At 22.0% G+C, this 24,125-nt stretch overlaps 6 protein-coding genes across 10 annotated transcripts; 3 read left to right on the top strand and 3 right to left on the bottom strand.

Moving 5' to 3' along the window:
• Window positions 1-609: 609 nt before the first annotated feature.
• Window positions 610-2,715, bottom strand: LOC122714911. The gene is made up of 5 exons (XM_043936692.1): window positions 2,638-2,715; window positions 2,053-2,134; window positions 1,356-1,491; window positions 1,082-1,137; window positions 610-799 (listed from the first exon to the last, which is right to left on the bottom strand). The coding sequence occupies exons 2-5, from the start codon at window positions 2,125-2,127 to the stop codon at window positions 668-670; spliced, it is 399 nt and encodes a 132-aa protein (XP_043792627.1). The 5' UTR covers window positions 2,128-2,134; window positions 2,638-2,715; the 3' UTR covers window positions 610-667.
• A 941-nt stretch (window positions 2,716-3,656) lies between these two features.
• Window positions 3,657-11,801, top strand: LOC122715253 (endoribonuclease Dcr-1). The gene is made up of 20 exons (XM_043937296.1): window positions 3,657-3,810; window positions 3,904-4,019; window positions 4,116-4,275; window positions 4,376-4,671; window positions 4,981-5,906; window positions 6,017-6,195; window positions 6,434-6,585; window positions 6,677-6,818; window positions 6,879-7,109; window positions 7,190-7,369; window positions 7,441-7,654; window positions 7,740-7,912; window positions 7,985-8,163; window positions 8,285-8,538; window positions 8,607-9,769; window positions 9,847-10,419; window positions 10,478-10,709; window positions 10,786-11,006; window positions 11,248-11,413; window positions 11,490-11,801. The coding sequence occupies exons 1-20, from the start codon at window positions 3,751-3,753 to the stop codon at window positions 11,735-11,737; spliced, it is 5,865 nt and encodes a 1,954-aa protein (XP_043793231.1). The 5' UTR covers window positions 3,657-3,750; the 3' UTR covers window positions 11,738-11,801.
• A 1,012-nt stretch (window positions 11,802-12,813) lies between these two features.
• On the bottom strand, window positions 12,814-15,246 carry LOC122715021 (GATOR complex protein NPRL3). Of its 2 annotated transcripts, XM_043936886.1 has the most exons (8): window positions 14,941-15,246; window positions 14,713-14,809; window positions 14,538-14,601; window positions 14,350-14,445; window positions 14,003-14,221; window positions 13,594-13,927; window positions 13,344-13,520; window positions 12,814-13,267 (listed from the first exon to the last, which is right to left on the bottom strand). In XM_043936886.1, exons 1-8 carry the CDS (start codon window positions 15,100-15,102, stop codon window positions 12,896-12,898), a joined length of 1,521 nt encoding a protein of 506 aa, XP_043792821.1. In that variant the 5' UTR covers window positions 15,103-15,246; the 3' UTR covers window positions 12,814-12,895. The 2 variants fall into 2 exon arrangements, with proteins under 2 accessions (XP_043792821.1, XP_043792820.1); XM_043936885.1 differs by having other exon boundaries at window positions 14,538-14,809.
• Window positions 15,247-16,098: 852 nt separating this feature from the next.
• Window positions 16,099-18,839, top strand: LOC122715061. 3 transcript variants are annotated; one of them, XM_043936972.1, is made up of 6 exons: window positions 16,099-16,192; window positions 16,624-16,861; window positions 17,110-17,212; window positions 17,368-17,620; window positions 17,912-18,065; window positions 18,156-18,839. In XM_043936972.1, exons 1-6 carry the CDS (start codon window positions 16,190-16,192, stop codon window positions 18,338-18,340), a joined length of 936 nt encoding a protein of 311 aa, XP_043792907.1. In that variant the 5' UTR covers window positions 16,099-16,189; the 3' UTR covers window positions 18,341-18,839. The 3 variants fall into 3 exon arrangements, with proteins under 3 accessions (XP_043792907.1, XP_043792905.1, XP_043792906.1); XM_043936970.1 differs by having other exon boundaries at window positions 17,368-17,632; XM_043936971.1 differs by lacking the exon at window positions 16,099-16,192 and adding an exon at window positions 16,206-16,225 and having other exon boundaries at window positions 17,368-17,632.
• A 1,091-nt stretch (window positions 18,840-19,930) lies between these two features.
• On the top strand, window positions 19,931-22,493 carry LOC122714753 (pleiotropic regulator 1). The gene is made up of 10 exons (XM_043936396.1): window positions 19,931-20,105; window positions 20,271-20,377; window positions 20,453-20,577; window positions 20,684-20,961; window positions 21,065-21,214; window positions 21,336-21,530; window positions 21,683-21,801; window positions 21,872-22,051; window positions 22,119-22,272; window positions 22,352-22,493. Exons 1-10 carry the CDS (start codon window positions 20,103-20,105, stop codon window positions 22,409-22,411), a joined length of 1,371 nt encoding a protein of 456 aa, XP_043792331.1. The 5' UTR covers window positions 19,931-20,102; the 3' UTR covers window positions 22,412-22,493.
• Window positions 22,069-23,994, bottom strand: LOC122714754 (tubulin-folding cofactor B). 2 transcript variants are annotated; one of them, XM_043936397.1, is made up of 7 exons: window positions 23,750-23,994; window positions 23,548-23,691; window positions 23,395-23,482; window positions 22,899-23,090; window positions 22,752-22,824; window positions 22,354-22,626; window positions 22,069-22,270 (listed from the first exon to the last, which is right to left on the bottom strand). In XM_043936397.1, the coding sequence occupies exons 1-6, from the start codon at window positions 23,867-23,869 to the stop codon at window positions 22,509-22,511; spliced, it is 735 nt and encodes a 244-aa protein (XP_043792332.1). In that variant the 5' UTR covers window positions 23,870-23,994; the 3' UTR covers window positions 22,069-22,270; window positions 22,354-22,508. The 2 variants fall into 2 exon arrangements, with proteins under 2 accessions (XP_043792332.1, XP_043792333.1); XM_043936398.1 differs by having other exon boundaries at window positions 22,069-22,267.
• Window positions 23,995-24,125: the final 131 nt, after the last annotated feature.

Raw genomic sequence — 24,125 nt, 5'->3', positions numbered from 1 at the left:
AATATTAAAAAATTAATGGACATTAAATAATACATATAACATTGATTCAATTTCAATAATTAAGTGCAATGTTACGAATTTAATTTAAATATTAAATTTACTATATTAATTTTGCTATAAATTGATATTGATGGACAAAAAGGATTAATATATTTTTGATGATTTTAATTTGTATTATATATTCAATTGACTTTTCGTCAAGAAATTACTTACTAGTTATATTATTAAATTAAACATGTAAATTTATGTATAATGTTTTAAAAGTTAAAATAATTAAAATAAAATTATATAAGATATGTATATACATACACACACACACACACACACACACATATATATATATATATAAAATTTTTTTGTAAAACAAATATAAAATTTATTTCGTAATCATAACATTTATCTATTATTTGCAAATATTTCCTATTTAATTATTAAATAATTTTAATTATTAAATAAATAATTAAAATTAAAAATATCATATTTTTTATATTTTCGAATACAACTGATGTTTCATAATTGAAATTTATATATGATATAAAAAAATTATGAATAAATTTATTTAATATTCAAAAATGTTAATATAATTACAAAAAATAAATAAAAACTTCCTTATATTTAATTTTTTATTTTATTTTCATAACCATGAAATGTATACATATAGATACAATTATGAATTTGAGTTAGCATTCGGTCCTCGACGACGACTATAAGTTTGTACAACATTAACAAATCTTCGGTTATACTGAATCCGTCTCTTAGCTCGGCCAGTTTTTTTTTTACTTTTTTCTTGCTTTTCTACCTATAATGAGAAAAAACAATAATTTAATAAATTTTTCAAAGAATAAATATTTCCTTTATGAAAAAAATTTCATGTATTATATTAAAATTTTATATTGCGTATATAAATAAAAATTCACCATTAAATATCTTAATCAAATTTTAATCAATATACAAATTAATTTTTTAGTTTTAGTAGTTTTAGTAAGAAATCAATAAAATTAATTGTAATAATCAATAAAATTAATTGTATGTAATAATTAACTGTAATGCAATATGATTATAACTGGTATAATTTAATTACCTTCGGCGTTTGAGCCTTCACTTTTCCAGCTCGAGCTAAAGATCCATGTACTTTACCTTAAATATTAAAATAATATTTTGTTTATATATAATATCAAAAATCTAAAATGTAAAATAAATAAATAAAACTAATAAAATATAAATTTAGAAGATTATAAGCTTTAAATTTATATTTAAAGCTTATAATAAAAAAATTATGAATAAAATTAAATAATGATAAAAAATTATAATTAAAATAAATCTTATGAAATATACAAAAATTCATTATAACTTACCACCAGGAAGAGAAACTGTTAACTCTAAAACATTTGATGTAAGATCTCTAACTAAACTATCATTTTGTAATAAAAAACCAGAACAATATAGATTAAAATCTATATTTGCAGCACCTTTTATTTCCACAATTTGTTTCTGAAAAGAATTATAAAAAATTTATATTATCATCTTATATTCAATTAATAAAATTTTTAAAATCTAATCTAATATGATTTATCAATATTATCATTTAGAAAGCAACATTTTATCTCTATAGACTTTTAAATATTTGTTAAATAAATAATAAAAAACATAAGTGAAAGTTATTATTTCACTTAAAAAAATAAGATTTTTTAATTATTTTATCCTATATATTATATTATTTTAAATTTTGAAATTTAATTTGATTTATAATTATTGACAAATATTGCGAATGGAAATCAAGATATATTTACTTGATTACCAGCTCATAAATTTGTCATTTAATATTGCGTTGTTGCTCCTTCCAGAGACATAAAGTTCTGACTCTGAATTATCATCAACGCAAACAACTAAATAAATATAACTAAATAAATATAATATTTATAACAATATAAATTATTTATGTATTTTTACAAAATAAAAATATTAACAAAATATTAATATAAAAATAATTTTTTAAATGAAAAATATTTATTATACCTTAAAATAATATAAAATATAAAATTTTTACTATACCTTTAAATCTGCAATGGTATCATTCTCGTGTGATTCAATCACAGTCGTGCGCTCTCCTCTAATGTGTAACTGCATTTTTGCTCTTTATATAAATAAAATAAATATTTCATAAAATTTCATAAAATATTTGAAAAAAAATATATACAATTTTTTTAAGCTTTTAAGATTAATAAAATTAATTTTATTATTTTTATATTTTATATTTATATTATTATTTTTAATTTTACTATTAATATTATTAAGTAAATTATAAAGGATTATAAATATATACGTAAATTTAAACTATTAAAAAAAATAATTAAAAAATTAAAGTAATTAAAAAAAATAAAATTTATATAAATAAACGTAAATATCTAGTAAAAATAAAAGTCTTTAAAAATAAGTAAAAAAAATATATAAAATCATATAAAGAATGAATGATTGACACGTGTCGTTAAAAAACCATATTTAATTTTAAAATAATCATTTTTTTTTAATATTTTAGATAATATCAAAAATAGTTATAAAAATATTTTATATTTATAAACTAAATATGTAGTAAAATTTAATATATTAGAAAATAAAAACGCGGAAAATTATACTTACACACGCTTAAAAGGATCTTGGTCAGCTTGGTCTTGAAGTTATTAACAGTTGTAGCAGAGTGACACGATGCGTCGCTTAGTTTTAGTAGAAACTTGATCACGTGATATATACTGATATATACTGTTTTGCTAACAATAGCAATAACAGTAAATATGACGTCACATATTCTTTTCCTGTAGAAATTCGCCATAAGGAAATTAAGCCACTTTTAGAAATAAGCGTATCGTTCTTATTTAATAATTCTGATTATAAATCTATAAATGATAATACAATTTATCGATAAAATAATTAATTGATTTTATTTTTATCTTAGATTTTTTATCTTATCCAGATTTTTTTTTTTATAAAAAATCTAAATTTTATTTAATAATAAAATTATTTAATATTATTTAATAATATATTATAAAAGAAAGTTATAATTGCAAAAATAAAAATATTAATTAAAACAATATAGTTAAATACAATATAATTAATAAAACACTATATTTTATTTAACAAATGTTAATTTTTCTATATCGATTAATTATTTTCATGAAAATGTATAATATTTAGAAATGTTTATTTTGGAAATTATTTATCAATCTTTTTCGAATACTTTGTTCTTATTTTAGAAAATTTAATGTCCTTTATTAATGTTTATTTTAAATATAAAATTCATAATATTTTAAGATTGAAAATTCAGTTACAATTTCTTTGGATTTTGATCACGTGATTTTGTTTACTTCGGACAACTTGATTTGTGATAGAGTATAGGGGTAAAATTCTCATACATGATAAAATTATTAATAATTTTTTATTAATATTGATTTTTTATTAATATTTATGTTTAAATATATAAAAATTTGAATATTTGTTAAAATATTATTAAATTTTTAAATTAAATTATTTATCCAATCAAATTTTGATTTATATTTTTCATATATATATCTATATATACACATATGTAATATGATATATTATTTAAATGTTGAGTGTATATGATAATTTTCATCTGGATACTAACCTTATATAAAATTTAAATTAGGACTAAATAATAAATTTTCATATTATTTATATATGAAATAATAAAAATAACAGTTTTATATTACTAACATAACAAGAATCGTAGATTCCATGGCATTTCCACTAAACGATCAAATTTATACAAAATCTTTTACACCTAGAGAATATCAAGTAAGAATTTTCTAAATTATTTTAAGAAAATATATTGCACATTTTATAGAAATAATGAATAAATTTAAATACTAAAAAATAAATTATTTTTAGGTAGAATTATTTTATGCTGCTAAAGATAAAGATATAATCGTTTGTTTAGGAAAAAATTATGAACAAACATTTCTTGTTATAAAATTAATTCAAGAATTTGCAACAAATAATAGAAGGTAATATTATTGTTACTTTTTTTTATAAAATATATAAAGTTTTAAACTATTTTTGTTATTTTATTAAATAGTTTTTAAAATTATTATATAATTTAGATTATTAAGTGAAGGAGGAAAACGATCACTATACATACTGACAGATGAAGAAAAATGTATCATAAAAGCAAGTTACATACAACAATTAACAGATTTAAAAGTATTGTTATGTGATACTTGTCCAACCGCAGAATTTATAGAAAAGTTTGAAATTTCTCATGTAAGAAACATTAATATATTACAAAAAATTTTTAATTAATTGTATATTAATAATATAATAGATATTCATTAACTTTTTCTATTTAAAAAAATTTTATTAGGTATTACTTACAACTTCAAAGACATGTGCACAATTATTAGCAGATAAAAAAATTTTACCTCATCAAATAAATCTAGTCATAGTTGATGAGTGCCATAAATCTATAAACAATAGCCAACTAAAATTTATTTTGCAAACTATTTTATCATGTAATAATGTTCCCAGAATCATTGGATTAGCTGTACCATTGTTTAATTTAACACAAGAACCTGGAAGATTAGGATTAGAAATAGAAAAAGTAGAAAATACATTTCAATGTGAAGTTGAAACAGCTAGTGATATATTATCTATATTACGGTATGTACATTTTAATATACAAAATATTACTTTAACATTTAAAATATATGAATTCATAAAAAAATATTGAATTTTATAAGATCTATTATTTTTATTAAACTTATAATTACAATAAAAGAAGAAAAATTATAAAGAAAATTTCATACTATTCGATTTTCTTTTCTGTATTTTTTTTTATTCATAATAAAATAAAAAATACAAGTTATATTTAAATTATACAATTCATCCTGCTTATTCTATTATATTAGTGTAATATTAAATTATTCTATGTATAATATTTTTATTTAAATAATGATTTTTTTTAAATAGGTATAGTCCTAAACCTAAAGAATATGTAGTAGAATATGCTAAAAGTGAGAAAGGAGAATTACATATTACTATTGAAAATCATATATTGCATGCTATTGAATTTCTACGTGATCATCGTTATGATCCAACTGAAATTTATAATGAAGAATTTTATGAAGATATTCAAAAAATACCAGATCCTACAGAGAAGCCATTTGAAATGATGCAAGATCTTTTACATATATTAGAAACTCTTGGACCATGGTGTGCAGATCGTGCTGCATTTGCTCTTTTAATTTTAACGGAAAAATTAAAAATAAAAACACCTTATGAAAGACATTACTTATTATTAAATATGATTGCATCTGTTTTTACAAAGATACGAGCTTTATGTGATAATGCATTTGAAGTTTTATCTGAAAAAGAAAAAATATATAAATATACTACTACAAAAGTTCATAGATTATTACAAATTTTGAAAACATATACACCATATTATACAAAACATATTAATAATACTGATAATAAAATAAATAATGAAAATATTTCTCGAAAATTTTCAACAAATAATAGGGATTCTATTAAAGATAAATTTATGCAATCTAAAAAATTAGATTGTAATTGGAAAAGTAGTGAGGAGAATTGCAAAAAACCACCTGTAGCACAACGACATATGCGTGGCATTACAGATCCTGATTTACTTTGTGGAGTAATTTTTGTAGATAAAGCATTTGTAGCAAAAGTCTTATTTTATTTATTAAATGAAATATCAATGCATGATGAAGAGTTACATTTTTTATCACCTCTTTATACAATTGAAAAAAATATTGATGATATTAGTTATTCAAAAGATTTAGAAATAGAACATAGAAAACAAGAAGAAGTTTTGAAAAGATTTAGAATACATGAATGTAATATACTAATTTCAACCTCAATTTTAGAAGAAGGTTTATCATTAATAAATATTATAATTATTAAATAATAATTTATTTTAATTAATTAATATTTTTCTAATAATTTATAATATATATATTAATATTCTATTTGCATTCTTTAGGTATAGATATTCCAAAATGTAACTTTGTAATGAGATATGATTTTCCAAAAACTTATCAATCCTATGTACAATGTAAAAGTCGTGCAAGAGCTCCAGATGCCCTGTATGTATTATTGGTATCACAAGAAATGTCAAAGGAGTACGTATGGCAATTAGCTCAATACCATTACATAGAAAAGGTATCAAATTATGACATATTATATTTTTTAATCATTTTAATTATTAATTTATGATAAAATTTAATGGAATATATGAACTGGATCTGATGTTTGATTAATAATTATATTATCTGCTCGATTTAATTTATTCATAAACTTCAGTGTGTACCAGTTTTAATATCAGCCATTTAATGTGGTTCATTACCTGTGTCCATCCCAGTCGAAAATTTTAATGGAAGAGCATCAATCTATTTTGTAGACTTTGTTAGTAAAATGTTCTAATAACGAACCATCTGAAGAAGAAGAAAATGAAGCAGATATGTATGCTGCTATGATACCACATTATAAACCACTTGATGGAGGTGATGCACCTAAAGTTACTTTTAATTCTGCTATATCATTAGTAAACAGGTAATATAAAATAACAAAAAAAAAAAAAAATAAAAACATTTAATAGTTAATTTAAAAAATTATTTTATGTTACAAAATTTTATTTGTACAGATATTGTGCAAAATTACCTAGTGATACTTTTACAAGATTAACTCCAGAATGGTCCATTCAAGAAATGAATATTGATAATATACTTATGTATATATGTTCTTTACGACTTCCTATAAATTCTCCAGTAAAATATATTGTATCAGTAAGTGCTTTATTTTTATTTTTAAAGATTTAATTTTTTATTAAATTATTATTATTTTAGTCATATCCTATGCCTAATAAAGCTATGGCAAGACGAATGGCTGCTTTACAATTATGTATTGATTTACATAGAAAAAATGAAATAGATGATAATTTATTACCTATTGGGAAAGAAAATTTTAAAGCTAAACCAGAGGATGCAGAAGTGCCTGCTTTACCAGATGAAAGTAAAGTAGATTTTTCTGAAGCTCGACCAGGAACAACAAAACGACGACAATATTATTATAAAAAGGTTTTATCTATTTTAACATAAAAAATAATAATATATATTTTACAATATTTTTTCTCTTAATATCAAATTATTCTTTTTAGACAGCTGAGGCATTAACAGATTGTAGACCAATAATTGGAGTTCCTTCTTATTTATATCATATTAACTTAGTGTTAAGTTGTCCCTTACCTGAAGAACAAAATACTAGAGGAAGACGTATATATCCACCTGAAGAATCAGCTATTGGTTTTGGTATAATAACATTGAAAGAAATTCCTAAGGTATAAATGTTTTGATTAATATTATAATATTAATATATAAAATATAATTAATATTTAATTTTTTATTTTAGTTATGTCCATTTCCTATATATACTAGATCTGGAGAAGTTCATGTAAAATTGAAACTTACTAAACAGACTATAATTTTAAATGAAATGCAAGTAGAAAAAATTGCTACTTTTCTTAATTATACTTTTACAAATGTATTAAGATTACAACAATATTTGATGCTCTTTGATCCTAATGCTTCAGAAAATTCATATATGATTGTTCCTGTAAAATTAGGTAATTTTGAATACTTTTAGATATTATATTTCAATTTAAATTTAAATTGCAATTTAAATTGCATATACAAATCTATTTTTGATAGATGAACAATCTGACATTGCTGTAGATTGGAACTTTTTAGAATGTATATATAAAAATCGAAATACAGGACCAACTAAAATTCCTGAAGAAGCCAGAAAAAATTTTAAATTTGATGCATCAAAATATCATGATGCAGTAATTATGCCTTGGTATAGAAGTCAGGATCAACCTCAGGTACTTTAATATGTACATTTCAATTATAAACAAAATATTGCAATATTAAATCTTTGTTTTTATTTGTTTTAGTATTTTTATGTTGCTGAAATTTGTACAAATTTGAATCCTAAATCTTCTTTTCCTGGTAATGATTATGGCACTTTTGAAGAATATTATTTGAAAAAATATGATATACAAATACAAAATTTAGACCAACCTTTATTAGATGTGGATCATACATCAGCTAGATTAAATTTTTTAACACCAAGGTAAATATTATGGAAAATATATGATTTTTTTTATAATAATAATATTTGAATATATTCATAATGATACTTTATGATAATATTTTAATATTTGTATTATATTTATATAAAAATTTTATTTTAGGTATGTTAATCGAAAAGGTGTTGCTTTACCAACAAGTAGTGAAGAAACAAAACGAGCAAAACGGGAAAATTTGGAACAAAAACAAATCCTTGTTGCTGAATTATGTGCAATTCATCCCTTTCCAGCTTCATTATGGAGACAAGCAGTTTGTTTACCTTGTATTTTGTATAGAATTAATGCTCTATTACTTGCTAATCAAATACGATGTCAAGTTGCTCAAATGATAAATTTAGGACAAGAAAATTTAAATTCTGGTATTTATAAAATAATATAAGAATTATTTTTAATTTTTATTATTAATTTTAATGTGAAAATATTTTAGATTTTGAATGGCCAGCATTAGATTTTGGATGGAGTTTAGCAGAAGTTCTAAAAAAATCTAAAGAATCTGAAAAAGCAAAATTAATTAGAAATGAATTAAATTCTACAAATGCAATTGATACCAAATGTCAAAATATATCTAAAGATATTACAGAAAATTTATATAAATTAGATAAAGAAGATTTAAATGAAAGTAATTATGAATTTCAACTAACGAATGATAAAATAACTGAAACAGAACAACAAATATCAAATGATGAAAATGAATTAGAAATTGGTACTTGGTCAAGTGATATGGCAATGAATTCTTTAGATTTTGGAGCAAATAATTTAAAATCATTTCCGCTAAATGTGACTGTTTTACCAAATGAATTTAATTGGAATGATATTCGATATGGATCTCCTGCATGCGAATCAGATTTTGATGGTTATGAATCAGATGATATTTATAGTGATGGATTTGCTGATACTTCTGACGAAAGTGAAGATGAAAACAGAGGGTTGCGAATTTCTTATATGGGAGAAAATGTTGCAGAAGCTGTAGAAGATGAAAAACAAATATCAAAACAAGAAGTCAATAAGAAAATTTTGGATTTATTAGAAACTGAAAAAAATTCGGATGAAATTTTATGGTCATATGCAAAAGAAAGCGAAGTTTTAATTACAAAACATAAATTAGCTCATTATGAATTTGCTAAAATTAAAGAATGTGAAATAAAACAAAATGGATCTTTTATACCTTATAATAATAAGATTGTAATTAAAAGAAAAACTTCATTTAGCTTACATTCTGAAGAGAATTTACCAAATTATAAATACAAAACTTATGTAGAAACTGTGGTTGATAAATTTACTCAAGAAATATTGAATAATAATGAAATTATACAACCAATTAAAAAAAATTCTAATACACCAAAATTTACATATCATTTCGATAGTAATCTTTTTAGCTTCGATTTTCAACCAAAATTAGAAAATCATCCAGGTCCAAGTCCTAGTTTAATTTTGCAAGCTTTAACTATGTCCAATGCAAATGATGGTATTAATTTAGAACGTTTAGAAACTATTGGAGATTCTTTCTTAAAATATGCTATAACTACTTATTTGTATTGTACATATGATAATATACATGAAGGCAAGCTTAGTCATTTAAGATCTAAACAGGTATAAAAAATTTAAAATATTGATTTTATTGATTTATTAATTATAATTTGTTTTAATCTAATGACATTTTTTGACAGGTCAGTAATTTAAATTTATACAGATTAGGAAGACAAAAAATGTTGGGTGAGAGCATGATAGCAACAAAATTTGAACCACATGATAATTGGTTACCTCCTTGTTATTATGTTCCAAAAGAACTTGAACAAGCATTAATAGAATCTGGTGTACCTTCTACTTTATGGAATCAAGCTGATATTCCAGCTTTACAAGCTGTAAATCCTTTTGAAATAACTCAGTTAGTTCGAGAAACAGAACAAAAATTGGGTGTTATGAAAAATGAACTTGACCGCAACGAAACAACACTTCCAAATAATTTAGATAATATGCGTTGTTTTATACCATATAATTTAATTACTCAACATAGCATTCCTGATAAAAGTATTGCAGATTGTGTTGAGGCATTAATTGGAGCATACTTAATTGCTTGTGGACCTAGAGGTGCATTACTTTTCATGGCTTGGTTAGGGATTCATGTTTTACCTACAGAAGAAATTAATATTATTCAAGAAACTGAGCCAAAAGATAGAATTCCAGGAAGCACTCCTTTTGTAAAAGGAAAAAATGAAAAAGGGCAGACAATATGGACACAGGTATCTATAATTTTATAATTTATGTTAACAAATAAGTGTTTTAAATTAATTTTTAAAGATTCGTTATGGAAAATTGGAAGAACCACAAAATCCTTTACTTCGATATATTGTTGACCCAGAAGAAGAACTAAAACTGATGCTTGATGGTTATGAAGAATTAGAAAAAAATATAGGATATAAGTTTCATGATATTAGTTATTTGCTACAAGCATTTACTCATGCATCATATCAACCCAATAGATTAACAGATTGTTATCAGCGTTTGGAGTTTCTTGGAGATGCAGTTTTAGGTAAAAAATGAAGATAATTTCATTTTCTCTTAACTTTCGATTATGTAAAATTTAATATAAAAGTTTATGATTCTAGATTATTTAATAACAAGACATTTATATGAAGATGCTCGACAACATTCTCCAGGTGCTTTAACAGATTTGCGATCTGCTTTAGTTAATAATACTATATTTGCTTCTTTAGCTGTGAGATGTGGATTTCATAAATATTTTCGACATCTTTCTCCTGGTTTAAGTATTGTTATAAATCGTTTCGTTAGAATTCAAGAAGAAAATGGACATTCCATTAGTGAAGAAGTAAGAAACTTTGAAAAAAAATTCATATATACAACATAGTAATAATTAAGATTAATGATTTATTTTATTTTGTATCAAAAATCAGGAACATTATGAGTGATACAACAATATTGCAATATATAAAATATTTTAATATATAATATATAAGATATTGCAATATATAAGATATTTTATATTCATATATATATATATATATATATATATATATATATATTATTATTACTTTTTATTTTTTTTTTAGTATTATTTAATTGGAGAAGAAGAATGCGAAGAAGCTGAAGATGTAGAAGTACCAAAAGCATTAGGTGATGTTTTTGAATCATTAGCTGGTGCAATTTATTTAGATAGTGGAATGTCCTTGGATGCAGTATGGAGTGTTTATTATGCTATTATGAAAAATGAAATTGGTAATTTAACAAATTTTTTTGTTTTATGTATATATATTTTATAAAAAAAAGACAAACGTATGATATTTTATTAAAGAACAATTTAGCACAAATGTTCCTAAATCTCCAATTCGTGAATTACTGGAATTGGAGCCTGAAACAGCAAAATTTGGAAAACCAGAAAAATTAGCCGATGGACGAAGAGTTAGAGTTACAGTGGATGTTTTTGGTAAGGGATCTTTTAAAGGAATTGGAAGAAATTATAGGATTGCAAAATGTACTGCAGCAAAATGTGCATTAAAAAAATTAAAAAGAATGCAAAATTATTCAAGGGAAAAACTATGATAGCATATATAATATTAGATCAAAATAAAAGCATATAAAATAAAATGAATTTCTTTATTATTATTAAAATATATTTTTATAAAGTTGTGTTCATAAATATTTACGAATTTGTAATATAAACAATTTTTATGCATTCTAGCTTAATATAATAAATTGATGGTATAAAATAGATTTCTAAATTTAGAAGAGTATCATTTATTGTCATTACAAAAAACAAAATTTTGAAAAAATAGTATAAATATATATTGTTACATTGTAAATATTAAAGCAATAATCATTTAAAAAGTATAAATTTTAAAAGAATCATGGAATATGTATTTCTTGTATTTAACTTATGATAAATGATTGATTTACAAATGATATTTTTTATTTACCTTATAAATTGTGTAACAATTTTCTCTGAAAATTCTAGTCAATATTAGCATTATTCTTTTTTTTATATTTTCAAATGGAACAATTTTTTATAATAATTATATACAATAAATATATTGTAAAAATATTTTATAAATATTTGAATTTTCATTAAAATTTATTTAATAATTATTATATGTTAACAAATTATATTAAAATTTAAAGAAAAAATTTTTTATATTTTAAAACATTAATAAACAATTTTGTACAATGAAATAAATATAAAATTATTTATATGCAAAATTTATAAATTAATTTATTTAATGATTTAATTATATAGTATATATATATATTTTTTATATATATAATTCTTTTTTTGCTTATTTGAATTTGATAATATATCATTATGTAATTAGTATTTCATTTTAGTATAATAACAATTATCATGTAAATTTTAAAAATCTTTGTAATAAATGTTTAGTTAAAATAAAATAAAGAAAATTTTAAATATTAAAAAACATTAAATATGTTTGTAAAGTGAATTTTTTAAATATATTAAAATTTTATATTTTATATAATGTTGTGTACTTTGGAACCCATTTTAAGAATTAATTGTATAATAACCAAAAACAATGAAAAAAACTTCATACAAATATGTCTTATTATAAATCATGAGATCTTATATATTGTATATTTAAATATATTATCAATATCATTATAAAAATGATAATGAAATTAAAAATGTTTTGCAAAACGTAATTTATATACAATTTAAAATCTTTTTTATATCTATTTAGAATTAAAATTTTAGGAGTTAAATTGGCTATAAAAAAGAGCTATAGCAGGATCTTCACATTCACATGTAATTAATATGTCTCGAAATTTATCTAAAATCTGTAATAATTGGGATCTACGAATATTTTCTAAATACATAATCTCTTCTAAATGATAGCCTCCATTAAAATAATCAAGACGACACAGTTTGTCAAGTAATTTTCTGTCATCAGAAGGAATATCATAATCTTCTGATTGATAATTGTACATTCCATTTTCTTTACGAAGTGTTATTGATATTTCTTCGTTTATATCAGCAGAAGCTTTTGAGACATCATTTAAATTCCATACATTACTATTTTCTGTGATTTCATTTAAATTATGATTCAATTCATCTTTTGCATCCTTAAAAAAGCAGATAGCAGTATATTTTATATATGAATTAATATATGAATTAAAAAATAAATATCTTTAAACTCACCAATGATACTTGACCATGAACTGTTGGCATATATTGTACATATGTATGTAATTGTAGAAGCAAATGATTCTTTAATAACCATATTATTGTTTTTACTAATTGTGTTTGTTGTTGTGACTGACTTAAAGGATTTAATTTTTGACTTATAGATGTTGGTAATGAAAAATCACTGAGAACCTATATTAATAGAAATTTAATATTACATATAATTTAAATAATTCTGAATGATATAAATAATTTTTTCACATACTTGTAATAAACAAAGTCCTGGAAATTCTTCAGAAAATAATTCTAACAATTGATTTGTGATAATAGCATCTGGTGATACAACATAAACATTACTTTCACAAAGAGGATAAATTATAGTAGCTTTAGCCCAATATATTAAATGTCCAGTTAATTGAAAAACTTGAGTTAATGTTAAATCAGAATCAGCAGCTAAAGTTTGTAAACTTTTCAGTGGACTATACATTTGAATTAAGCGTTTAAGAGCTGGAGAAGAATCTATCGGAAGTGAATCCAATAAATCTAAAGGTTCAATGAGTAATAATATACCATGATAAGGCCTTAAACTGTTTAAACATCTGTAATAAAATTTAATATGTAATATTATTTTGATTGATAATTATATTATAATATAATTATAATATAATATTAACCTATCTATTATTTCTGGATTAATAACAAATCCTTTTTTGTGAGATTGATGAACTTTTTGAGGAAGGCAGAAACGTACTTGAATCCATTTATTAATCATAATATTAATTATACCAGAAGTAGTCAGACTACTAAACACAGATTTTAAATCACGTGAAAGTGAACTTCTTTGCAATATTAATTCATAAGGTGATTCATCACAATCACTTTCACCTTCTGATCTAAATAAATAAATAAATACATATATATATATTTTTTTTATATAGATTAATTATATTTTAATTATATATATATATAGATATAATAATAGTACAAAAATTCTAATTAATCTTTTATTTTATATATATACCTTGTGGCAACTTCATCATGAGTAGAAACCATAATTTTTATTTCTTCTGTTAAAAATCCACATCGTTTTTCTTCATGTCTTAAAGCTATACCTAACCTAAGGCAAATAATAAAATTATTTTTTTTATATATTACATATAATATAATAATATTATATTATATTATATTATATTATATTATATAACAAACCTTTTACTTAAATCATAATAACATTTTACTATAGAATGACTGGCTTGTGCTTGTAGAGCAAAAACTATATTAAAAAGCATTGAAGAATTAACTTCTTTCATACCATGAGATGGAACTAAAGTTGGATGTCCAACAAACCGAACATCATTTACTTTTAATTCAAATTTTTGCTCACATAATTCTGGTTTAACAGCAAATAATGTTGATAATACTTCATCAGTAACTCCAGTTAAATTTCCATTGCTTATGTTAGAAATTGGAAAAGGTAAAGACTATTAACAAAATTTATTATATATTATTAAATTATTACATTCGTTTAAAATATAATTTAATATTTGAATAATGTTGATTTATTATTAAAATTATATAAAGAAATCATAACGTTATATGAAAAAAAATTGACCTGCAATAAATCTTCTGTGATGGTTAATGAATAAGGATTTTTTCTTTTAGTACATTGATTAAAATCTCGTGTATGTTTCGCCACATGTGGATATCGAAATAAAAGTCTATCACCTTTACTATCACTTTTCACAAGAATTATACTTAGCGGATTTATTTCCATAACTACAATTAACTAATGTACAGGTTATATAAAATCTTGCCATCAATAAATTATAAACGAATAAATTTAATCAATTAAAAATGAAATTAATAAATATATATAATCAAATATCGAACTTATTTTAAATTTAAAATATAAGTATCAATTTTTTTAATAAAAATATTGTAATATATTTTTTGATTCACAACAGTTCTGACTTTACCGGAACCATGCGTAAAAATCAATGTACTATATTTGAATTTAAAAAATATTCATATATTTATTAAAAAATTGTATTTAAAAAATTTGTATTACAATTTATAAACATTATATAATTACATTTAATAATCTAATTTTGTTTTGAAATAATTAAATTATTCTACATATTTAGTGTATTGATTATAGTCGTAACATGTTTATATTTTTATCATTCATTATCCTGTTTGAATATCATATACTTCTTCTTTCTTACAATTTGTATAATATTTGTATAACATTTTATTATATTATTGTATTTGTATTTTAATTTAAAAAACAATAATTCACTATAATATAAAATACAAACAGAAATACAAAAATTATTTTTTATATCTTAGATATTTAATTATATAATGATAGGCATCACTAATATGCAATATTTATTTAAAATGCTTATTTCATTTATTTAAAATAATTTATTAATATTTATTTATATTCAAACAAATGAAAATAACAATTTATTTATAAGATTAATATAAATATATTTTTTAAATATTAAATATATGTATGTACATATAAATACATATATCGAAATTTCATTATTATAGTTTATGTTTCAATCTATAAATCTTAATTCTATAAATCTTGCAATTATATATTATATTTTATAGATATTTAAAATATAATTTATTTTATTTTTTTTAATGATATGAAAAACATAATCTAACTAAAATTGATAAAAATAGCACTATTAATTTTTTTTGAATTATATATAAAATATTAGTACATGGATATTATTATTATTATTATTCTATGCAGATATAAAGAGAAGACTGAGTGAGAAATTTTCTTCGCCGTTCAATACAACAACGCGTGCGCTTTTCTTCCAGAGAAGCCAGTAGTCGCTTTAATGGTATGTACTTTCATAGAGACGTGTTATTTAACGGTAAGAATATAATTTTTGATGTTATTATTATTTGCATGTTTCTTATTGAAAAATATATTGAATAATATAAAACATTATTTTTATTGTTTATTTTTTTAATTAAATTAAAGATAATACAAAGAAAATATTGGAAATTGAAAATGTCGAACAAAAAAGAAAAGAGCAAAAAATAAATAAAGTACAAGTATAAACATCGAATATAATCAAATAATTATATTTATTTTATATAAACAAATATATACATAGATATTTGAAGTAATATTTATTAAATTAAAATTTTATTGTTCATTATTTTTTTATCAAATCAAAATAATATGAAAGATTTAAGTAACTTTTACTTTTATTTAATAATATAATGAAAATTAATAATTTTTAATTTTTTTTAATATTAATAATAGATGAGAGGTTTTGACTTAACAACGAATAATTCGGGTTGTGCATCTTGTACACTCGAACCACCGCCTGACATCCTTCATATACCGCCACCACCGTTCCCAGCCATTTTTCAACATAGCTCAGATTTTTATCCACACACGGATTTATTATCGTTTCCATCTCATTTTAATGACAGCCCTTGCAAACATTTTTGCGATCGCCGTTCCGAAGGAGTTCAATACATAGAAATGCCTCAACAAGGTTTAATTAACAAATTTGTAATTTATTTATTTTACGTTAATTTATTCATATAATTCGTTTTGTACTTTTATTTTGAAAGAAAATAAAAATATTTTCTATTATTACATATTAATTTAAATATTATTAAATAATTAAATTATTATTAAATATGTCTATTGTTATATAAAAAAAAGGACAAAACGAAAAAAAATATATTTAATCGATTTAATTATATCTGTAAATAAATAATTTTTATATTAAAATTTTAGGAACAGTTTTCGATGACACTTGGTTGCTGGTTCTAATATCTTCTTGCATCGGTGTAATTTTCATAGGCATCATACTAGCAACATTACTCTTAAAATGCAAATTGTAAGTCTTCTTTTTCTATTTCTTTTGTAAAAATAGCAAAACAAAAAATAATCAAAAGAAATAATTTTATATTACAATGGAATGAAGTATTTAACGATTGAATTTAAAAAACAAGACAATAGTACAGAAAACAATCAATTAATATTATTCTATAGTAATAAAAGTGGTAAAAGTGGCGTAATTTCTATACCAAATGCGACATCTGGTATACAAGCAAAAAACGGAAGAATTCAAAATGAAGCTGTTCTTTACCCCTGTGGAGCTGATACTATGCAAGATAGTCGTGTTATGTGGGCTACTCTTACACCACGGGGTACTACTAGACATTATCTAGAAGAACATACTTATGAAACAATCGGCGGTGGACAATTTCATAAACGTGCCTGTTCAACTACGCCAACTGAACATGTAAAACTTAAGGCAATTTAATATTATGTTTTTATATGTAGTTATACTTCACTTAATTCACTTTAATTCATAATTTTTTTGAACAAAATTGTTCGTAATAAAAAATAATTTTTATTTATTTTATATAAAAGAAAAAAAATATTAACTAAATAAATAATAATGAAAAAAAGAAAGAAAATTTCAATACAATTTATATAAACAGATATTATGAAATAACTTTATTGTTGCATATTTCCTGAATGAAGTAAAGAAACATTTAAAATATCTGAAGATAGATAATTGATTTTTCAGACTTACGCAGATTCTCCGGTTACAACTCCGATTCAAAATCGATTAAAGGACGACAAAGCTTTTGATAACACTGCTTTCGTAGATTACGAAGAACCTTCGTTAATGAAGACTGATTATTATCAACTCAGTGATGTTTTAGAATCGAATGATCCAAGTATTATTTTATTAACATTTTAATTAATGAATAGTATTAATTAATTAATATTAGCATATCTTTATATTTATAATTTAATTTTTATTACAGGTATACAAAGAGGAACATCGCGGCCACGCGTTAGCTCACCAACACGAATCGAACATCCAAATTTACCGCCCCTTAACCTTCATCCTCATAAACGTTCTTCTCGTAAAGGATCTGCTACGTCACAAGCTTCAGATACGTTATTAAGAAATAGTATTACTTCATCTACATATATTCCTACTATATAATTTTTATATTAAACTTTGGTTATATTTTTAGGCTTATACAATAAGCGACAGTAAATAACAGTATATTTTGTATATATTATTTTCACATCTAGTCATTTTAATCAAAAAATGAGTATAAGTTTTAAAAAAGTGACTTGGTCGTTTAAAAATGATAAAATCTAGCAATGTGATCAATATGTATAATATTATTTATATTTTATTATGTACAAGATATCATATCACTCTCACTGCCAAATAGAATAAAAAAAAAACAAAATGATTTGACTATAGATCAAATTTGAATAATCTGTTCAGATTTATATTCTGTAATTTATTAATACTTACATTCTATAAATTATATAGATAACGACAGAATTTAGAGAGAAAATAGTATAATCACTAGTTTATATATTATCATATAGAAAAAAAACTTATTCAAAAGTTCATGCCAAAAAAGAGGCTGATATATTATATGTTGAAAAATCTACTAAAAAAAATCGTTCGATAAGTATAAGAAAAATTTCAAATTTCCATAATTTGTTACAAATTTTTTTTTGTTGAAATTGTTATAACAAAATTTATTAATTGTTTTTAATTTTAATTTCGTTATTGTTTACAATGTAACTTTTGTAGGAAATATATTGTTTCAATAAAAAAAGATCATTGCTGAGCCTAAATTTTTAATCCTAATATAAAATTCTATGACTATATATTTTAATCGAACTGTTAGAAAAATTATTTAACATAAACTATGAGAAATCTATCGAATTATTAATATTTAATGTTGGTTATTATTTGAATTATAAATATTGTTTGTTATAAATCTGTTTATTTTTGAAATTATAACAATTCAATTTCAATTCTTAAGTTTTAAAAATAACTTTTAATATTTAGATTATTATAATTAAAAATTATAATTTAGTTGAAGATAATTAATAAGATAACTTAATCAGATTTCATATTCTTTCATATCAACCGCATAAAAAATCAGAGTATTTATTCATAGAATCATACATTACATAATTTTAAATTTAAAATAAAAATTGAAAAAAAGAATGGGAGTATGAAAATGAAACGTTCAATTGATGATGATGCATATTTTTTTTTGAATGTTTAATTTTATTAATTACAAAATAAATACTTAATAAAATAAACAACATAATCTATAACTCAAAATCCCGAAATGAATTGAAAAAAATTTAATAGTGAGATTTTTTTTCAAAAACTCTTATATTTTTCAGTTTAATAAACATAAATAAGAAAAGCAAATAGAAGAAAGATAGAGATAATCAAAATTATGAAATCAGTATTATCTTCAGTGTCAAAACAAATAAAGAAAAGACAGAAAATATTAGCTAAAATAGAGATAGAATAAAAATTGATTGTTAATGCCATCTTTTGAGTATCTGAGAAATCTTTTCAAAAATAGAATAAAATAAGAATTAATTTTTAGCGCCAACTTTTTTTAAAGAATCTTGTTTCTAAAAATATTTAGAAGATGGCATTAATGTTCAATTTTTATTCTATGTCTCTTTTTCTTCTATTACTTTCTATCTTTGTCTACATTAGTTTCGTTTGCAGCTAGAGATGCGATTTAATTTTTATTTTATCTCTCTCTTTCTTTTATTATTTGGTATTCTTGCCTATATTAGTTTCGTTTGCAGCACTCTAGAGATGGCGTTGATTTCAATATTTTTATCCTATCTCTGTATTTCTTCTATTATTATATTACTCTTCTTGTTTACGATTGATATATTGTTTATAGATTCAACCTTAAACAAATATGGTAAGTTGTGAAGTATTTTTCATAAAATAATTAATAATCATTATTGTTGATAATAAAAAATAATTATCATTATATTATTATCATTATATTATATTATTAAATGATGAAAAAAAATGTATTATAATAATATGATTTGTTATTAAATAAAAAATATTTTCTCTGTAGGATGTACAAAGGCATTCTGTACATACTCTTGTATTTCGATCTTTAAAAAGAACCCATGATATGTTTTTATTAAATCAAGGTACTTTGCCACCTATGGATCCTAATTTGTAAGTATATATATTTTGTTTCTCTATATAATATATACAATATCAATATTCAGAAAATATAATAATATTTTGCAGACAAAAAATAAAAAAATCTGTGAAAGCAAAAGACTCTTATGGTCCTGTATTAGAACGTGTTAAAAATAACAATATAATAAAAGTACAAAATGAAAATGAAAATACAGATCCTCCCCCACCAGGCGGTAATTATATATATCATATATATATTTATTATATTATTAATAACAATAATTAAATTTTTATTATTTTACATAATGTTGCTATAATATAATAGATATGTATTTATAGATGAATCTTTTGGAGGAAATAATACTACTGCAGTTATACCTTATAACTCTATACAAAATAATAATATAATAACAACACAAACAAATTCAGGAGGAAATGCAAGTAATCTTACATTACATATGCCACAAAAAAAAACACATTCTATGGCAAAACCAAAATGGCATGCACCATGGAAATTATATAGAGTTATTAGTGGTCATCTTGGTTGGGTAAGATGTTGTGCTGTTGAACCAGGGAATGAATGGTTTGCTACAGGTTCTGCAGATAGAGTAATTAAAGTAAGATTGTTTTATTTAATATTTTTATTAAATTATGTATCCTTTCTATTATCTGTTATTATCATATAGTTATTTGCTGTTATAATATTTTTAAATATTTTAGATATGGGATCTTGCAAGTGGTAAATTGAAAGTTTCATTAACTGGTCATATAAGTAGTGTTCGTGGACTTGCATTTTCTCAACGACATCCATATCTATTTTCTTGTGGAGAAGATCGACAAGTAAAGTGTTGGGACCTTGAATACAATAAGGTTATTAAATTATATTAAATTTTAATTATTTATTGTATATGTAGTAATTAATATTTAATAAATTCTATTATTATATTATATATTAATAAATTAAGTATTATATAATTTGTTATTTTCACAGGTTATAAGACATTATCATGGTCATTTATCAGCTGTATATTCTATGGCATTACATCCTAGTATTGATGTATTAGTAACTGCAGGAAGAGATTCCACTGCAAGAGTGTGGGATATGCGTACCAAAGCAAATGTACATACACTTGTTGGTCATACCAATACAGTTGCTAGTGTAATTTGTCAGACAGCTGAACCACAGGTATTTTTTATGTATTTGATTTTATGTATTTGATATTACGAAAGATAATTTTTTTTAGGATAATATAATTTAAAACTATATTTTATATTTATTTTAAAAAAACTATTGAATGAATTACTTATATTTTATATATATATATTTTTTTTAATTAGATTGTCACTGGAAGTCATGATTGTACTATACGATTATGGGATTTAGCAGGTGGAAAATCTAGAGCTACTTTAACAAATCATAAAAAGAGTGTAAGAGCTGTAACTTTTCATCCATCATTGTATGTAATTTTTTTTGTTAAAATTTTCATTGTATAAATTTTTCTTTGTTTCATTTATATTATTTATTAGATATATGTTTGCATCAGCATCCCCAGATAATATTAAACAATGGAAATGTCCAGAAGGAAAATTTATTCAGAATTTATCTGGACATAATGCTATTGTTAATTGTTTGGCTGTTAATCCTGATGGCGTGTTAGTTTCTGGAGCAGATAATGGTACTATGCATCTTTGGGACTGGAGGACAGGGTAAAGAATATCTCATGTAAGAATTTTTTAAATTTATTCAATATTGCTCAAATATATAAATTTTAAGGTATAATTTCCAACGTTTACAAGCACCCGTTCAACCGGGTTCAATGGATAGTGAAGCTGGAGTATTTAGTATTACATTTGACATGTCTGGTACTCGTATGATTACAACGGAAGCAGATAAAACGATTAAAGTTTATAAAGAAGATGATACTGCTGTAAGAAAAATTATTTTATATATTAATTATACCAATAATTAAGACACAAATGCAATTATTTTTTTGTTAACATTTACAGACCGAAGAAACACATCCAGTAAATTGGAGACCAGATATAATTAAACGAAGAAAATATTAAGTGTTTTTATATATAATAAATATTATTAGTTTAAAATTTTTTTTTAAATTTTAATTTTTAATATATAAAAGTCACATTAAAGAAATATATTAATATTTTATAATTCTTCATCCAAATCAAATTCTTCTTCTGGAAAGTCTCCTACTTTCACATGTATTGGTTTTACAAATCCACCATATTTTGGTAAACATTCAAAATACTTTTTTCCATTGACACTATAAAAACAAGATAAAAAGAAAATTAAATATATATTAAAAATATCAAAAAAATATATCTTTTATATCTTATGTATAAGATATTAAAAAGATACAATATAAATCTAAAATAATTATAGCCTTACGTCCCATTATTTTTACCAAGTGGTTCATCATATTTTACTCCAATCCACCAACCTTCTTTAAATTCAGTTTTGCCTATAAAGAAATTATAAAAAAAAAAAAAATAATATATATAATCAAACTAGAAGCATAAGAATTACTATACGTACCAACATACATGATTATAGCTCTTCGTTTTGGTTGATTTGGTACACAAACTTCACAACGAGAACCAATTTTACATAATTGAGCAGCTGTTCTTTCTGCTTCTTCTTCTTGTTTTTTCTCTTCTGCCTTTCTTTTCATTTCTTCTTCATTATATTTTCCTAACTTATTTTTTTCCAAAAATGCCTTTACTGTATCTATATATATATATATATATATATATATACACACACAGACACATCACACTTATATATTCAGATAAATATTTAAAATATTCTATATAATATTCAGTATATAAATGAATTACAAAATATTTTAATTAGTTTTAAGTGGAATTATAAATATACTAAAAAAATTTATGATATGTATTAAGCTAGAATATTTTGAAAAAATATTTTTAAATAAATAATATTTCATTTTGCTAATTTTATGATATAGAAAATATTAAAAATCTATTTTTTTATGTAAATATCTTTAATTATAATTTATGTGTTATTTTACCCGTTCTTTTAGCATATTCTTCTTCAGATATTTCAAATTTTTCTACATTACTTAAATTTTCTTCAGTACGAGAAAAATTATCTATTACCTGAAATAACATATATATAATACTATTATAATTAAAAACAATATTATTAAATAAATTTATTTTACATGTAATCGCATTCCATCATCGATAGGATATGATCCTAATAAACGTTGGTTATCATCTAATTTGCAAATTAATTTATCATTTTTGTCATATACTTCAATTTTCATTGTTTTTGGATTAGCACCAGTAAGAAGTTCCAATTTTCCCTTTAATGTAATAAAATAATATATAATAATGTCAAATAATTATTGTTTATATTCTTACTTTAAATTCATCAATTGTTATTCCTTTCTGAAATCGTCGTTCTACACAATATGAATTTTGGCTAGAATTAGTAATGGATAGATTTACAAAATCTGATGTTATTACGTTATAAGCACTCATATTTCTTATAATAAAGAAGGAAATGTTTTCAAACTTGCAAGCATAAACCTTGCATGTAATATAAGGTTATTTAAATTATAGTAGAGAAAAGATGGTAATGTAGAATCCTGTGGTTAAATTGAAAAAGAACCAATATTATAATATATCTGTGATTTTACAATAGAATATGTTTATAGCAGAAAAAAAAATGACATAAGATCAGAGGTAAATGATTTGAAATATATTTAGTTTTTTATAATAGTTATGAGCATTTTTG

This window comes from Apis laboriosa, unplaced genomic scaffold (genome assembly GCF_014066325.1).
Source record: "Apis laboriosa isolate Shangri-la unplaced genomic scaffold, ASM1406632v1 scaffold34_cov151, whole genome shotgun sequence".
NCBI lineage: Eukaryota > Metazoa > Arthropoda > Insecta > Hymenoptera > Apidae > Apis > Apis laboriosa.
The sequence above is the reverse complement of the archived record's forward strand: the minus strand, read 5'-3'. Positions and strand labels throughout refer to the sequence as shown.

Coding starts and splice junctions, on each gene's coding strand:
- LOC122714911 (XM_043936692.1), bottom strand. CDS start 2,127: ATGCAGTTACACATTAGAGGAGAGCGCACGACTGTGATTGAATCACAC. Junction 1,492..2,052: donor ATACCATTGCAGATTTAAAG/GTATAGTAAAAA, acceptor AATTCTTTTCAG/AAACAAATTGTGGAAATAAA. Junction 1,138..1,355: donor AACAGTTTCTCTTCCTGGTG/GTAAGTTATAAT, acceptor TTAATATTTAAG/GTAAAGTACATGGATCTTTA.
- LOC122715253 (XM_043937296.1), top strand. CDS start 3,751: ATGGCATTTCCACTAAACGATCAAATTTATACAAAATCTTTTACACCT. Junction 7,655..7,739: donor GATTGTTCCTGTAAAATTAG/GTAATTTTGAAT, acceptor TATTTTTGATAG/ATGAACAATCTGACATTGCT. Junction 10,710..10,785: donor TCTTGGAGATGCAGTTTTAG/GTAAAAAATGAA, acceptor TTATGATTCTAG/ATTATTTAATAACAAGACAT.
- LOC122715021 (XM_043936885.1), bottom strand. CDS start 15,102: ATGGAAATAAATCCGCTAAGTATAATTCTTGTGAAAAGTGATAGTAAA. Junction 14,810..14,940: donor TCACAGAAGATTTATTGCAG/GTCAATTTTTTT, acceptor TTTTGTTAATAG/TCTTTACCTTTTCCAATTTC. Junction 14,446..14,537: donor TATTATGATTTAAGTAAAAG/GTTTGTTATATA, acceptor TATTTGCCTTAG/GTTAGGTATAGCTTTAAGAC.
- LOC122715061 (XM_043936970.1), top strand. Junction 17,213..17,367: donor TTACTCTTAAAATGCAAATT/GTAAGTCTTCTT, acceptor ATTATTCTATAG/TAATAAAAGTGGTAAAAGTG. Junction 18,066..18,155: donor TTTAGAATCGAATGATCCAA/GTATTATTTTAT, acceptor TTTTTATTACAG/GTATACAAAGAGGAACATCG.
- LOC122714753 (XM_043936396.1), top strand. Junction 20,578..20,683: donor AGATCCTCCCCCACCAGGCG/GTAATTATATAT, acceptor ATGTATTTATAG/ATGAATCTTTTGGAGGAAAT. Junction 22,273..22,351: donor ATAAAGAAGATGATACTGCT/GTAAGAAAAATT, acceptor TAACATTTACAG/ACCGAAGAAACACATCCAGT.
- LOC122714754 (XM_043936397.1), bottom strand. CDS start 23,869: ATGAGTGCTTATAACGTAATAACATCAGATTTTGTAAATCTATCCATT. Junction 23,091..23,394: donor AGAATATGCTAAAAGAACGG/GTAAAATAACAC, acceptor ATATATATATAG/ATACAGTAAAGGCATTTTTG. Junction 22,825..22,898: donor AGCTATAATCATGTATGTTG/GTACGTATAGTA, acceptor ATTTCTTTATAG/GCAAAACTGAATTTAAAGAA.